At 35.1% G+C, this 13,029-nt stretch overlaps 1 protein-coding gene across 1 annotated transcript; it reads right to left on the bottom strand.

Annotated features, from left to right (window-relative positions):
- Positions 1-4,091: 4,091 nt before the first annotated feature.
- LOC143469446 (adhesion G-protein coupled receptor G7-like) lies at positions 4,092-10,961 on the bottom strand. Its single transcript, XM_076967140.1, has 17 exons — positions 10,833-10,961; positions 9,109-9,201; positions 8,865-9,025; positions 7,984-8,117; positions 7,727-7,899; positions 7,559-7,629; positions 7,341-7,468; positions 7,044-7,193; positions 6,762-6,961; positions 6,479-6,625; positions 6,286-6,395; positions 5,942-6,167; positions 5,667-5,845; positions 5,265-5,394; positions 5,015-5,183; positions 4,823-4,938; positions 4,092-4,741 (listed from the first exon to the last, which is right to left on the bottom strand). The coding sequence occupies exons 3-17, from the start codon at positions 8,996-8,998 to the stop codon at positions 4,700-4,702; spliced, it is 2,109 nt and encodes a 702-aa protein (XP_076823255.1). The 5' UTR covers positions 8,999-9,025; positions 9,109-9,201; positions 10,833-10,961; the 3' UTR covers positions 4,092-4,699.
- Between the last annotated feature and the right edge of the window lie 2,068 nt (positions 10,962-13,029).

The raw sequence follows: 13,029 nt of genomic DNA, 5'->3' as shown, positions 1-13,029 counted from the left end.
TGCACACACACTTCGTACTGAAATAGAAGCTGCACTACAAATTTTTTTAAAGCATCTTGTGCTGTTTCGATCGTTTCTGGCCACGACAAATATAGCTGTCCAATACCATATGTACAGCAGCTTAAGTGTTGTTAAACACCAGGTGTTTAGAATCTTGCTCACTTCTTCGAGTTTCTTATGTTAATAAGACAATCTTTACACGTTTTCAAATTGTACGCTGCGGGTTCTTAACTTGTAGACACTACACATAATAAAGCGCCTTTAAGTCGAGTAAATACAGCACAAACCATAATGGACAGTTGGACACAGTGCACATACGAGAGTCATCAACATGAATGCCCAATATTGTACTCATTACATCAATACATGATAAATAAATAGTCAAACACTGGTTGTTTGAACGCTAATTTATAAAAAAAATTGAACAAAGCGGTAAGGCTTCAGTGCATGCCATCACGCCAAAATTTGCGTCTCTGCACGAACGATTTCTGGTCAAAAACTGCTGTACTTTTAAGTCGGGGTACAACATTTCTACTTCGAAAGCCTAAAATCTGTTACGGCACCAGCACATTAATAACAACAGTCTACGCTGTAGTGGCAGTATCTGCATGTAAATAAAGGCTTGACCACTAGAGGCTTGACAGAATGCTATAGTGCACTGCTTTCAATATTTTCAATCATATGTTATGCATATTTGGGGTCTCTTTTAGGCTACTTTTGCACTCCTATTAACATTAGGATCGAGCATGTAGGAGTTATTACTTCAAAATCTCTTTTCTATCGGCCTACCTCATAACCCCTCTGATTCAGGCCTTCAAGGCGAAGTGTAAAAGTATGAGAGACCCTACATTTGCTTTTGACTATATATCATAAGTTATATATGTATATTTATTTACGGTGTATGTATTATTGTTTATTAATTTGTGTTAAAGCAACTGATTTGTTTTAAAAGTTTATATTAACAATCTAAACTTTGAGAAAAGTTGAACAAAATTAAGTAAAATATGTGCCAGGCCTGACACTTTTGCTATTGAATTACACTGGGCAACATTTTTCAACTTATTTTTTATTCCTTGCTCGTTTCAAGTTTATCTAGACTAATGTGGCCATGCTGAATCCAAATCTGGCCTTAGATTTTTTCTAACACATCACGTTTTTGAGATATGATATATGCACACGACAACCCTTAATTGTCATTTCAGCTAATTTTGGCTGTGCAGAACAAAACATTAGATGTAATCAACACAGTAATTGCTAGTGAAAATAACAGCAATATCATATTGCACAATTTAACACAACCCAGGATGATTAAACCAAACCAAAATAGCATTGTATCCCCTCAAAAGTGCTTTATACACATGCTATTTCGAGCATGTTCAGTGTCAGTTTCACGCTGGAGAAACCAGCAGTAGTCCCCCATCATGTTAGCGTTAAATCGACCTTTATACCGCGATTCCTTCAAAGAGATGTCTTGGTGAAATCTTTCACCATGTTCGTCGCTCACATCACCCAGGTTTGGTGGGAAAAAGTCCAAGTGTGAACGAAGAAAATGCAGTTTAAGTGACATTCTGCAGCCCATTTCGCGATATGATTCCAGCAAATTGTCGACTAGATCCGAGTAATTTTCTGCCCTATAGTTCCCAATAAAATTTTGTACAATCTGTACTAACGCATTCCAGGCTTCCAATTCAATTGAATTAAGCTTGGATGGAAATACTGGGTCACGGATCAAATCACGTATCTGGGGCCAACAAATATTCCAGCTCTCAGTTTAGCATCACTTAGTATAGCACCAAACTTTTCTTTTATATGTAGGAATCCATCTCCATTGACATCCATTGCCTTCACAAATTGTTGGATCAGGCCGAGTTTAATATGAAGTGGTGGCAAGTACACTTTGCTGGGATCAATTAGGGGTTGACACTTAACATTATATCTTCCAACAATGTAGTTAGTTCTCATTGGCCATTCGGTTGTGTCATAGTGGTTTGCATCGTCTCGACTGTCCCACAAACAGAGAAAACACATATGCTTGGTGTAACCCAACTGCAATCCGAGTAAAAGTGACACAACTTTAAGGCCCTCCCTATAGCCCCCCCTCCTTATAGCCATGGCCAAGTGCGTATAGTCATCGCCAAGAACACTCAAGAATGCATTAATTATCATGTAGAACAGGGGTGTCAAACTCAATCGCACCAGGGGCCAAAACTCAAAACTTATTTAACGCCGCGGGCCGTAAGGATAAAACTTGATTGAACGTTTCGTGACACAAGTACATGAATTGGAACAGTCAGCGAAACAGCACCAAATTTTTGTTTTTTTGGCGGTTTTGGCTGGGAATAAATCGATTTATTCTATCGCATGATGAGGCAACTGTTGTGCTGCTGTATTGTGCGATTTGTTATAATCTTGTTTCTTGCTTGAAAAAAGTAAGTTATACTGCACAATGATCTCGCGGGCCGGAAATAGTTCAATGTATAAAATAGCATTGCGGGCCAAGTTTTATTGTAAAGCGGGCCGGATGTGGCCCGCGGGCCGGGAGTTTGACACCTATGATGTAGAACATTACATTTACAAAATAATGTCAATATTAACCGTACACGATATGCATTGAAGACCAACGATCCGCTGGGAAAGAAAATTGCACAATACCTTATACTGTACTACCTTATAATATAGTGCGAATCAATGCAAAATCCGAATTTCGTGAATTTTCATATCCTTAAATCCTGACGTGATAGGCCAATTCTGATTTCAGATTTGGAATCAGCATCCCAAAGTTAGTCTAGGTAACATATTTTCATTTGAGGAATAATTTTGATGTTGCCCAGTGTTATGAATACGAGTCATTACATAAACATATAGCCTAGGGTTAAAACCAAAATCTTTCAAACTGACAAGAATTGAGCAATATTGAAAATAGAGACCGTTATAGGCTTAGCCCAGTTGTAATAACATCAGTGCAATGAAACAGAACTTAAAAAAGCCTAACAAGTAAATATACAAGAAAAAGTTGTTCAAGTACAGGAACATAAAATAACCCAAAAGTTAGGCCTAGGATATATCAGTTGTCACAATCATATAAGCCATCATGAACTTATAGCCTAGGTATAAATAAGAAGAACATTCTGCTTTCATCCAGACACACAGGTCGGTTCCATCTTGACGGTGACACAACGCTAATGTCCTGCCAAACTATCAGCGTAATTTTTGTTTTATATTAAATGTGTTTAAATTACGTGTTTTTGTGTTAAATTATGTTTTAATAATGTGTTTATAATTTGGGTTTGGTGGTCGTTCTGACGCTAATAACTTTTTTACATTCTGTGATTGGTCCGTAATGCACGTTTTTGCCCTCGAGGCCGTGTCACTTACACGGCTAATACTTGCTTCTTTTTCCTGTTCAATAACCTAATACAATTTGTACTGACAATTCTTACTTTCTGTTTCTTTATTCTAATAGTTGTGCAGTTAGCCAAGATCAACCTTCACACGGTCCAGCACTCTTTTCAGTCTTTAGGTTGTCGACTTTTCCGCTTGTTGCCAATGTTTTTCCATGTTAGTGTTGCCAGATAAAATTTCAAAAAATAAACATTTATTGTGATCGAAATGACCTAGCTTATCATCTAGGTTTTCATTAACAATGTCTTCAATGCCTGTGAGCACGGCTTCTAGGTTTCTTTATAACATGTTTTCAGTTTAACTGTGGTTTCGTTTGTTGGCAATGCTAACCTACTATCCTAAAGTTTGAACAGTTAGTTAAACCATGCGATGTAGGCTATTGCAACAGGCAAGAATGCAACTTTAGTATTGTACTACACCACCTGCACCAGCCTAATATCTCTAGTTGCTACTTTAAAGTAGACGTATATCTAGTTGCATGTAAGGCAAAATTTTGTAAAATTTTGTGTGGGAGTGCTAACGTTTTCACATAATATTTGTCGTCAAAGTAAAATTGGCCATTGAAAGACAAGAATACCTTAAGAATGAAAGCTTGAGAGTTGAGCCAGAGAAACACGCCCAATTAAAGAATTGTACTAGTCTTGCTCGATGGGTTAAAGATGTGATTTTATAATAATGCACGATAGCGATCAAGATTTGTCATATAATGTCGAATTAGCCTTAAAGAGACACTTTGGAGACACACTCGTAATTGACTACAACAAAATAAAAGGAACGGCTTCTTGTTATCAGAATTACACTAAAGGAAACATGATGATTCGTTGCTCAAGACTTTATGCAAAAGCAAAGGAGATATTTCAAAAATTACGTTTAATAAAACAATATTTAACTTGCAATTTAAAACATACAAAGCCGAAGTCATTTACCAGGAAAACGTGATAGCCTAAAGGAAACACCAAAAGACTTATGAAACTTATAATTTCTTTTCACAAACATAATGTACGAAATGGGTTCCAGTCGCCAAGAGCTGTATCTTATTTCCGTAATGGGCAATGCTGCCGTCACATAACACATTGAAACGTTTAACAAGCAAGAATCTTGAACGTGTGTGTAGAAAATACAAACCAACAATTTTAAGTTTAAACTACATATAGTAATTTTGATGGGAATTATAATGTGAACAATAGAACATGCTTTAATAATAAGTCAAAAACATCAAAATAAAAAGCATTAATCATTGAAACCATCGGTTTAAACATTTAATATATTTGATCATAAAAAGTAAAATGTTTCGCGTTTATTCGCGAGCTGCGTTGATTTTGGAAGACGTTTTTCTTTCCTAAAAATTCATTGAAATGAAATATGTTTTTAGTTATCTTAATTAAATGTTTGCGACTGAAGAACTTCATTAAAAGATCACCTTTGGCACTTTGATTTTTGAAGTAACTAATGATCTAGATGGGAGATGTAATCTTTCTAAAACATTGTCTCTGACTGCCTTGTTGCATACAATGAAGAGAATGAAAAGTGCAAAACCTGGAATATGAAAAAAATGATTACATTTGAATAATTGCGTCAGAAAAATGCAAAATTAACATTCCAATAAACTTACCCTGCAGTGAGTTGAAGATGGTGAATATATAAGCAAAAGCAAGGCTCACATCACTGCTGTTAAAAATTAAAAATCCAAAGATCCAGGTGATGCCAAATATCACAAACAAAATGGCACAGCGTTTTAAACGTCGTTCCAAGTCTTTTACTTGATTTTTCCTCAAAATCACCTAATAAAGTTTTTTAGGAATAAATTAATTGTGACATGATAATTTTTTACCAGCACAAGTGTAATTTATAATGACATTTACCTTTTCTCCGGGCCTTTTGTTTAAGAAGAAGCTGATGATTGTCCACACACACAAGAACAGATTGAAAGACAAAAGAATTGCAGCCGGTATTATCACCAAATACAGCATCATGTCAGGAACTATCCAACATCTACAGGACGGCAGTTTATCAATTGAAAAAAGTTAATAGAATAAAGATAATGACAAATGCAATAAATGACTTTGGTTTATTATTTCCCAACTTTTGACTAACTTTTCTTTAACTATATAGTAAAGTATAACGTTATTTCATCACATATACTAATCATTTAACCACATTACGCTGTTAATAGTGTATGTTGTTACGAAACAATCACACCGTTTATATACAGTTATAAAGTACCACGTGTCAGCGTTTTAATTATGACGTTAAATTCAACCAACCTGAATTGTCCTTGTATGTTTGGTGTTTTGTCGGGGTTGACATCATTTGCTTGATTCACATACCACTCTGGTTTGAGTGTAGCAACCAACACAACCAAAACTATTGGCAATCCCCAGGCAAGAAATATAAACGATATTATGAACTTTTTTGACGAGAATGTCGCTTTAAAGAATATAGGCTGAAATAGAGAACAAGTTGTTAAAGCACAACCTGCAAAGCAAACGGATCAAATATGCAAATACAATAATCAAATAAAAGAAACTTAAGATTACACCTTGTTAATTGAAATAAAGACATAAACTGCCTGAGCAAACATCCATAAAAATGCGCTGATCAGTGCAAAGTGAAGAGTTCCTGCCAATGCTTTGCACTTCCCCTCATCCGATCTAACTCCTGGAATTTCACTGATCAGGATTAAAATGTTGAGGAGGAAAAGAGAAAACGAAAGATTCAGCATCACAAATTTTGTGCTTTGTCTCATTTGGACTCTGATAGATTTCCTAAAGAAAATCAGAGCAAAGTTGATAAAAGTTGTTTGTAGAAATTTTTACAAAATGAGAAAAGAAAGTATAGACCATATGAATAAAGATAAAGAAAAAGATAAAAAAAAATACAAACCAAATGATGAGCAGAGCAATGATCGTGAACAAACTTGCAATCGCTGATATCGAACAACCAACATAAGTAAGAATATCAAGTCCTTTGTCATGAGTGAGGTTGCCATATGCCTATTAATATGGAAATTAACTTCTTTTGTAATTCATCATCACAGTATTTGAGGACTTTCGACCATAGAAGAGATATCACTCACAAAAAGTGATGCAAAGTTGGTTAGATGGTTACACTCGCAACGCAGCAATTGCTCTGATAAAGATAACTTGGTGCAACCTTCTGAAGACCAATAAGATCCATCTTCAACCCAAAACCCACAAAACGATGAACCAAAGATTGATGAACTCTAGAGTAAACAAACTATAATTTATAAGTTATGGTTTAACATTAGTATAATTCAATAACCAATCATTGTCCATACAGTTCCACATTTTTATAGATATAATAGAACAATTTTTTTAATTTGAAATAATTTGTTTGACCTTGTTAATACGAAATGAAATTTGCATTTTTTCCTTCAGATTGTTTGTGGGGGTTCGAGGGTCCAAAATTGTTGCAGATAGTACAACGTGAGAATTAACAAACGATTCTTTGTAACCTTCCATCTCTTTGATTTTGTTTACAGATGGGATTGTATAAAACCATCTGTCTCCAAAAAAACTATAGAAGCTGACCTTTCCATCTATAAAATATATTGCAAGCGATCAGGTTAATAAGAAATTTGTTTTAATAAATTCATTAACCACCGGAGGTCACGAATTTACCTTTGCTTTTCTTGATAACTTCATAAGGAACAAAAATAGATGAGTGGTTTGTGATGTCGTTCTCATAAAAGAGTGAAAAACTGTCATTACCAAAGCCCGTTTCTTTTTTGGGATAATTAACAACTTTCAAGCCAACTCCAGAGGTGTTGCCTAGACAAAATTGAACGCACAAATAATATTAATATAATCTGGTAATCTGTTTTAACCACAAACATGTACCTTGCAAGTAACAAAAAAATTCTCGGTTGAGCAAACTGAACTGAATCATAAATATATTTAAATAACAATAGCAACAACCTATATTTTTTGAGCTTGCTTCTGGAAAATTTACAACAGCCATAAAAACAGTTGGTGACGTTGCAATAAAGACTTCTCCGTCATTCACATGAACCTTGTCTGCAACCTGGTCCAGTAGTCTAAGTAGTCTATACACAAACATTCACAGTTGTTATACCCCTTTTAATAATAATCAAACGTTAACTACATATCTCCATGTCGGTCAAAACCGTGCTCACTTTACAATTTTAGAGAAGTTGTTTCCTGACAAAACAAGACATGCAACATCCTTTATGACACCAGTCGAAACCTGCAACATATCATAACAAATTTTAAATGTCATTCATTTGTATTTTTTAATCACAGCATGTCTCACAATACGATCTGTAGATTAGAACGAATACAACCTCCGCAGTTAAAGATGTTGCAGATGAAACAATGGATTCCAATTCAATGAGCTTTCGATTATTAAAACTACACTGTGATATAATTTCCAAAGTTGACAAAGTATTTAAGAGTTTTGTAGTGGTTGTTCTTGTTTCCATGACTGAATTATTTGATTGCGATCTTCCTCTAGCAACTGAACACCAATAAACAAGCTAAATTTAAAGCAATACAACCATCACCATGTTAACAAAATACGACGAAAAGTTATAAAACTTACTCAATCTTATATCATCCAAGAAAACAATCGCCAAACCATCGCTTTGGAATATCAAGGCACTGGTATTAGGGTTTATTGGAACACTTACTTCTTGCCAACACTCCTGGTCACTTTTTGCGCTCCAGATTACCTTCCTATACGTTGTAATAAGGTGTGTAACAAATTATTGCCTACTCGGTGTCTCAAACACACTTAACAAAGGAAAACGATTCCGTCACACAGCCTGCTTGAACCAGTAGGCCAAGTACACTGTGAAATATTGACTTTCTATTTTTATTGCAAGCAATGTTCCATCCAGCTGATTAGTACGTGTCAAAAGCTAATCAATGTGAATAGCGTCAAAGCTCTGCCCATAGTGAATACCGAACAATGTTATAAAAAACTATTCCTCCTCTCTTGTAAACCCGGGTGAAGTCGGCGCGATAGTTGAGCGCTTAGCTGAGCAAGCAATGATGTAAACTCGTGTTCAATACTCGTTCAATATCGTTGCAATGCCCTCGCCCAAGACACAAGGCACGTTTGCTCCTGTTCGGTGATCCTGTGGGAAAATTCCCAAATTGGGCGAATGTTTTCAATAACATTGCCCCAGACCGTCATGAGTGATGCATTTTCTGGCGGAATGAAACGCATAGAGAAAGAACGAAAATGTGTAGATCTTGAGAGGTATATTTTCAAAAAGATAATGAACGGCTTTGCTTATTATTTTTCAGAATAAAACGTTTGTGACGTTATTGCTCTGTAACAATTCTTTTTCTTATTTGAAATGGAGATTGCAAATGAAGTTCGATAACTACAATATAGTTATAACATATAGTTTTATAGTTACACAGTCCAGTTTTAAAGGTCGATTTAGTAGATATAATAGGTCAGCATAAACTCACTCCTCATCTGCAGATTTTCCAATTAAGTTGAACACACCACTGTCTTGCCAATAACTTAAGTAGTAAAAACATATTTCCATCCAGTCAGTTGCGTTTAGTGTCAGCGTTAAAGTTGATAACATTCGATTACTCATTAGAGGAATGTTTTTCAATGCAATATACTGAACAAAACAGATATGATAAGTAATACACCTTAAACAGGTGAAAAATAAAAAGAAGAGATGCTGTAAGCAACACAACTTACCACCCTCCATTGCTTTTATCCAATATATCCTATTCCATCCATTATTCTTGTATCCACAAAATTGATCTTTGCTTTCCTCAAATCCACAGTCCTCTACACAAAAACAGAGGTTCTAATTCAAGCTATCGTTCAGTTGAGTTATCTTTCGACCTATAGTCAGGGTAATACACCATAATTTGTTCACGATTAGGCATGTTCCGTTTTTATACAGGTTACCTGAACTACTGACCGGTCGACATACAGTAAATTGTAGCTTAGTTCCTGCTGATGGCCGAAACAGCGAGGAACGATTACCGGATCGATGTCACGCGCAAACTCTTTCCTTCTAGTCTTTCATGCGTGGTGGTTTATGACGTCATAACGATGGTCAAGTGAATAAAAACTGTTAGTTTTTTAAGTTTTAAACCAAATTTGTTCGCAAATAAAGTTTTTATTTTTTTATGCCCATGGCACTTCGTATTTCTGGAATGTGCTTTAGAAATGCGTTGATATATTATCTGCATATCACATAATTTATTCTACGAACAACATTTTGTTTTAAAATTGCATTTGCACATCAAGTAACAAATGTTTGACTGAGCTTTACAAACCCTTAATTGATCTAAGCCAAAAACCAGTTCTTTTATTGAGACATATCATTGAGTATACCGAATTTGTCACTAATCAAATATTTAATTAATAGATTATTTAATAATAACTAGTTAATGTTATTAATTATAATTATTTCACTTAATCCTGTTATCTGATTGGGCTCTATATTAGGGGTTTCGTGCCATATTGATGCGCATAAAGCTTGCTGCAGTTTCAACTTACGTCATATATCCACTAACACCATCGTATTTTCACCTAAAAACAAACCGTGGTTCTGCGAAAGGATTTATTTTTTGTCAAATACACTGAGTCATTCTACATTCTAATCCCATTGTGACCTGCAGAGTGTATGCATGAGTCAACATAACCGTGATATAATGACATATACAGCAAGATGAGCACGTCGTTAAGTCAGTTGCCCTTTACGCCTGTTTCCTATTATGGCCTTCTAACGTGACTTATTTTAATTCAAAGTCTAAATCGAAAGGCACTGTCTCTTATAACTGCTTCAGCAAAGCGGTTGTTCAGTGTTTGTAAAGAGACAATTCCACCAAAAATTGTTCGTTTAAAAGAAACTTTTAAATTAATGGAAAGTTCAAACATAAACTGCAGGAATTCCTGTTCCTCCAACCAACCATAACTTTAACTTATTAAATAGAGTTCTTCATCAAGAACAATATTGCTTTATGACCTAATTAATTTACAGCAGAAGTGAAAGATTTGTAAGATCATTACAATTATTACTTGAATTTCATCGCAACCGTTAAGCTCCCATTATTTCCTCAAATGCAACCAAATTTGCAAGAATTAGTTCAATTGTCGTGGTGCTTTATGCGTTTAATGTGTTTTATGATCAAGTTTACTTTTGTACAATGTATGGTTTCAAACGTAGGCCTATTACCAAGCATTTCGGAAGCAAACTCGGTAACCAGGAATCAAAAGGTGAGAAATCATTACCGAGTTCAAGTCGTAAAAAAAGTTTCCTCAGTCCGGAGATGGGTTCAGACATGATAGGCCTATGTCGGTATCAAGTTATGTTATTACTGTTATTAGTTATTACCAGTTCTTACAGAGAAAAGTTTTCCGTGACGACGGACGTGTAAAAATAGTAACTACAAATAAAATTCACTTACTCTGAGCAGGAGTCGATGAAATAAAAACCAGGATGAGAATTAATAAAGTTTTCATTGTCTAATAGGTTGGATTTTTTGACTGTAGAAATCTGTTTTAACTCATACAATTACAACAATGCAATGTATAATCTAAAAAAAATGTTTATAAACACTCATACTGTAGCTAAGTGGAACACTTCGTGAGATATAGCTAAATAAATGTAATGTATTTGCAGTAATTGTTGTTCACTCCTAGCGACAAAAAACTGTGCTTCTACTGGTGCCCCAAACTTGCTGAGAGTCTGTGTCCAAATTCCAAATATCTTAACTTAACTTATCTTAATTTAACTTATCCTAAAGTAACTTATAAATATTAAATCAAGGTTTAACTTCGGAAACTCTCTTCATTCACTTAATTAATTTTAAAATTTTTCGTGCTATGTCTGGCAACTTCATTGAGAAATATTTCCATTGACAAAGTTTATAAAGTCTCATAAATATTTTCAATTTTTGGTAAGTCTTTTAAGAGATCGTCGCTAATCGTCTTCTTACGGTTAACATAAGATCGACACAACAACTGTTCACGCTATTGTGACGCTTTGATTACATAAGAACTATGCATCCGTTCTGAACTGCAGACAAAAGTTATAACTGTAGGCCTATGTTGTCATAATCTAAACACACAGAGATGACAAAATCCACGTTCGTGACAAATCTTTTGTCCATGCTCCGAAATCAGCTGACTTTATTTTGTTCTTTCAATCATTACTTATTATGATGATATTTATTATGCAACATGATTTATCCACTTTCCAATTAATTATTTTCCATTAAAAATCTAAAAATTTGGTTGCTTTGAAAAGCTCGCCGGCATAATAAAGGTGATAAAGTAATTACTTTTATCCACTCAGAAATATTTTTATTAACCTTGACTAGAAAAGTGTTTATCAAATAACAGGAAAACAATTTTCATTTGCAATTTGTGCCAATATTGAAATTATTTGGCGGTTTAGAAACAAGAATACAAATTACAAGTGACATTTGCTTTTACTTGAAGAAAACTTGATGTCTATTAAGTTTTTGTTTTCTTTTTCGTTTCATGACGTCATCAGAAGCAACTACCGTTACCACTTGTTATCAGGTGATCTTATGACTCTAGACTAGACTAGACTGATTTAGCCTAAAGTTTGAAGAATTTGTATGTAGGGTGATTATGGTCGTATAGGATAGCTTGGATATCTGTACAACATGACCCCCCTGTGCCATTATCGGGTATAATAATTAATAACGTTGTAAGCTAGCCTTGCCTGTCAGTTGGTGCTTTGAGTTTTATAGAAATATCCGATTAATTATCAAATATCAGCATTTATCAGTTTATCCAGTTGTCTGTATTAGGCCTACTGTCTAAAGTTTTTATTTTTTTATTCTTTAATTATTTATATAAATAATCGTGAACGTATAAAAATTTAGCTTGCAGTAAGCACGTTGATGAATCTCTTACTGTCACACCAGCCCTGAACACAATAGGCTAGATTACGTCATTTTTCGACAACAACTTTAGTGAGCAGAAGCAGTCGCACCGATAAACCAGTGTATATACAAGCTGTTTTGCACCAAGCAAACTCTGGTGACGTAGGCCTACTCTGCACTGATTGCCAACGTGTGTGTGTGTCCCTACTGGAATGTTTGCTTTTAGTGCACCGGATAACTGGCCAATAAAAGTAATGCCAAAATTTGCAACACGCCAACGTCATACTTATGTTACAGAATATATAGTAAAACGGCAATTCTGCTTCAGAAAATTGGCTGGAGAAATTCGGCGCATCATATAGGCCAGGGGTGGCCAGACCTGCTTCATGCTCGAGCTGCATATTACCAATTCGAGCTTTAAAAGAGCCGCAACACAAACACAATAAAAAGCACGAATTTATTCACTCACAACGAAGTGTAGCTATTGATAAACATTAGTGCTGCGTGGTGATACTATGAGTCTCCACCTGGGCTTCACCAACTCTTTTTGCAATTATTAGTGTAACTGTAACCAAGACTTAAAACTAGGTCAGCCCTGAGGTACAGCTTCAAACTGACAGTTTACTTAACTACAGTGTACAAGTTAGCACACTTATGTACAATAATGTCCTTTTTGGAGTGTAATTTGATTATTACTAACAATGAGTCCATTGTTACTACGTGTGATAGAACGCATTGTTTCATAATC

Source organism: Clavelina lepadiformis, chromosome 8 (genome assembly GCF_947623445.1).
Source record: "Clavelina lepadiformis chromosome 8, kaClaLepa1.1, whole genome shotgun sequence".
Lineage (NCBI taxonomy): Eukaryota > Metazoa > Chordata > Ascidiacea > Aplousobranchia > Clavelinidae > Clavelina > Clavelina lepadiformis.
The sequence above is the reverse complement of the archived record's forward strand: the minus strand, read 5'-3'. Positions and strand labels throughout refer to the sequence as shown.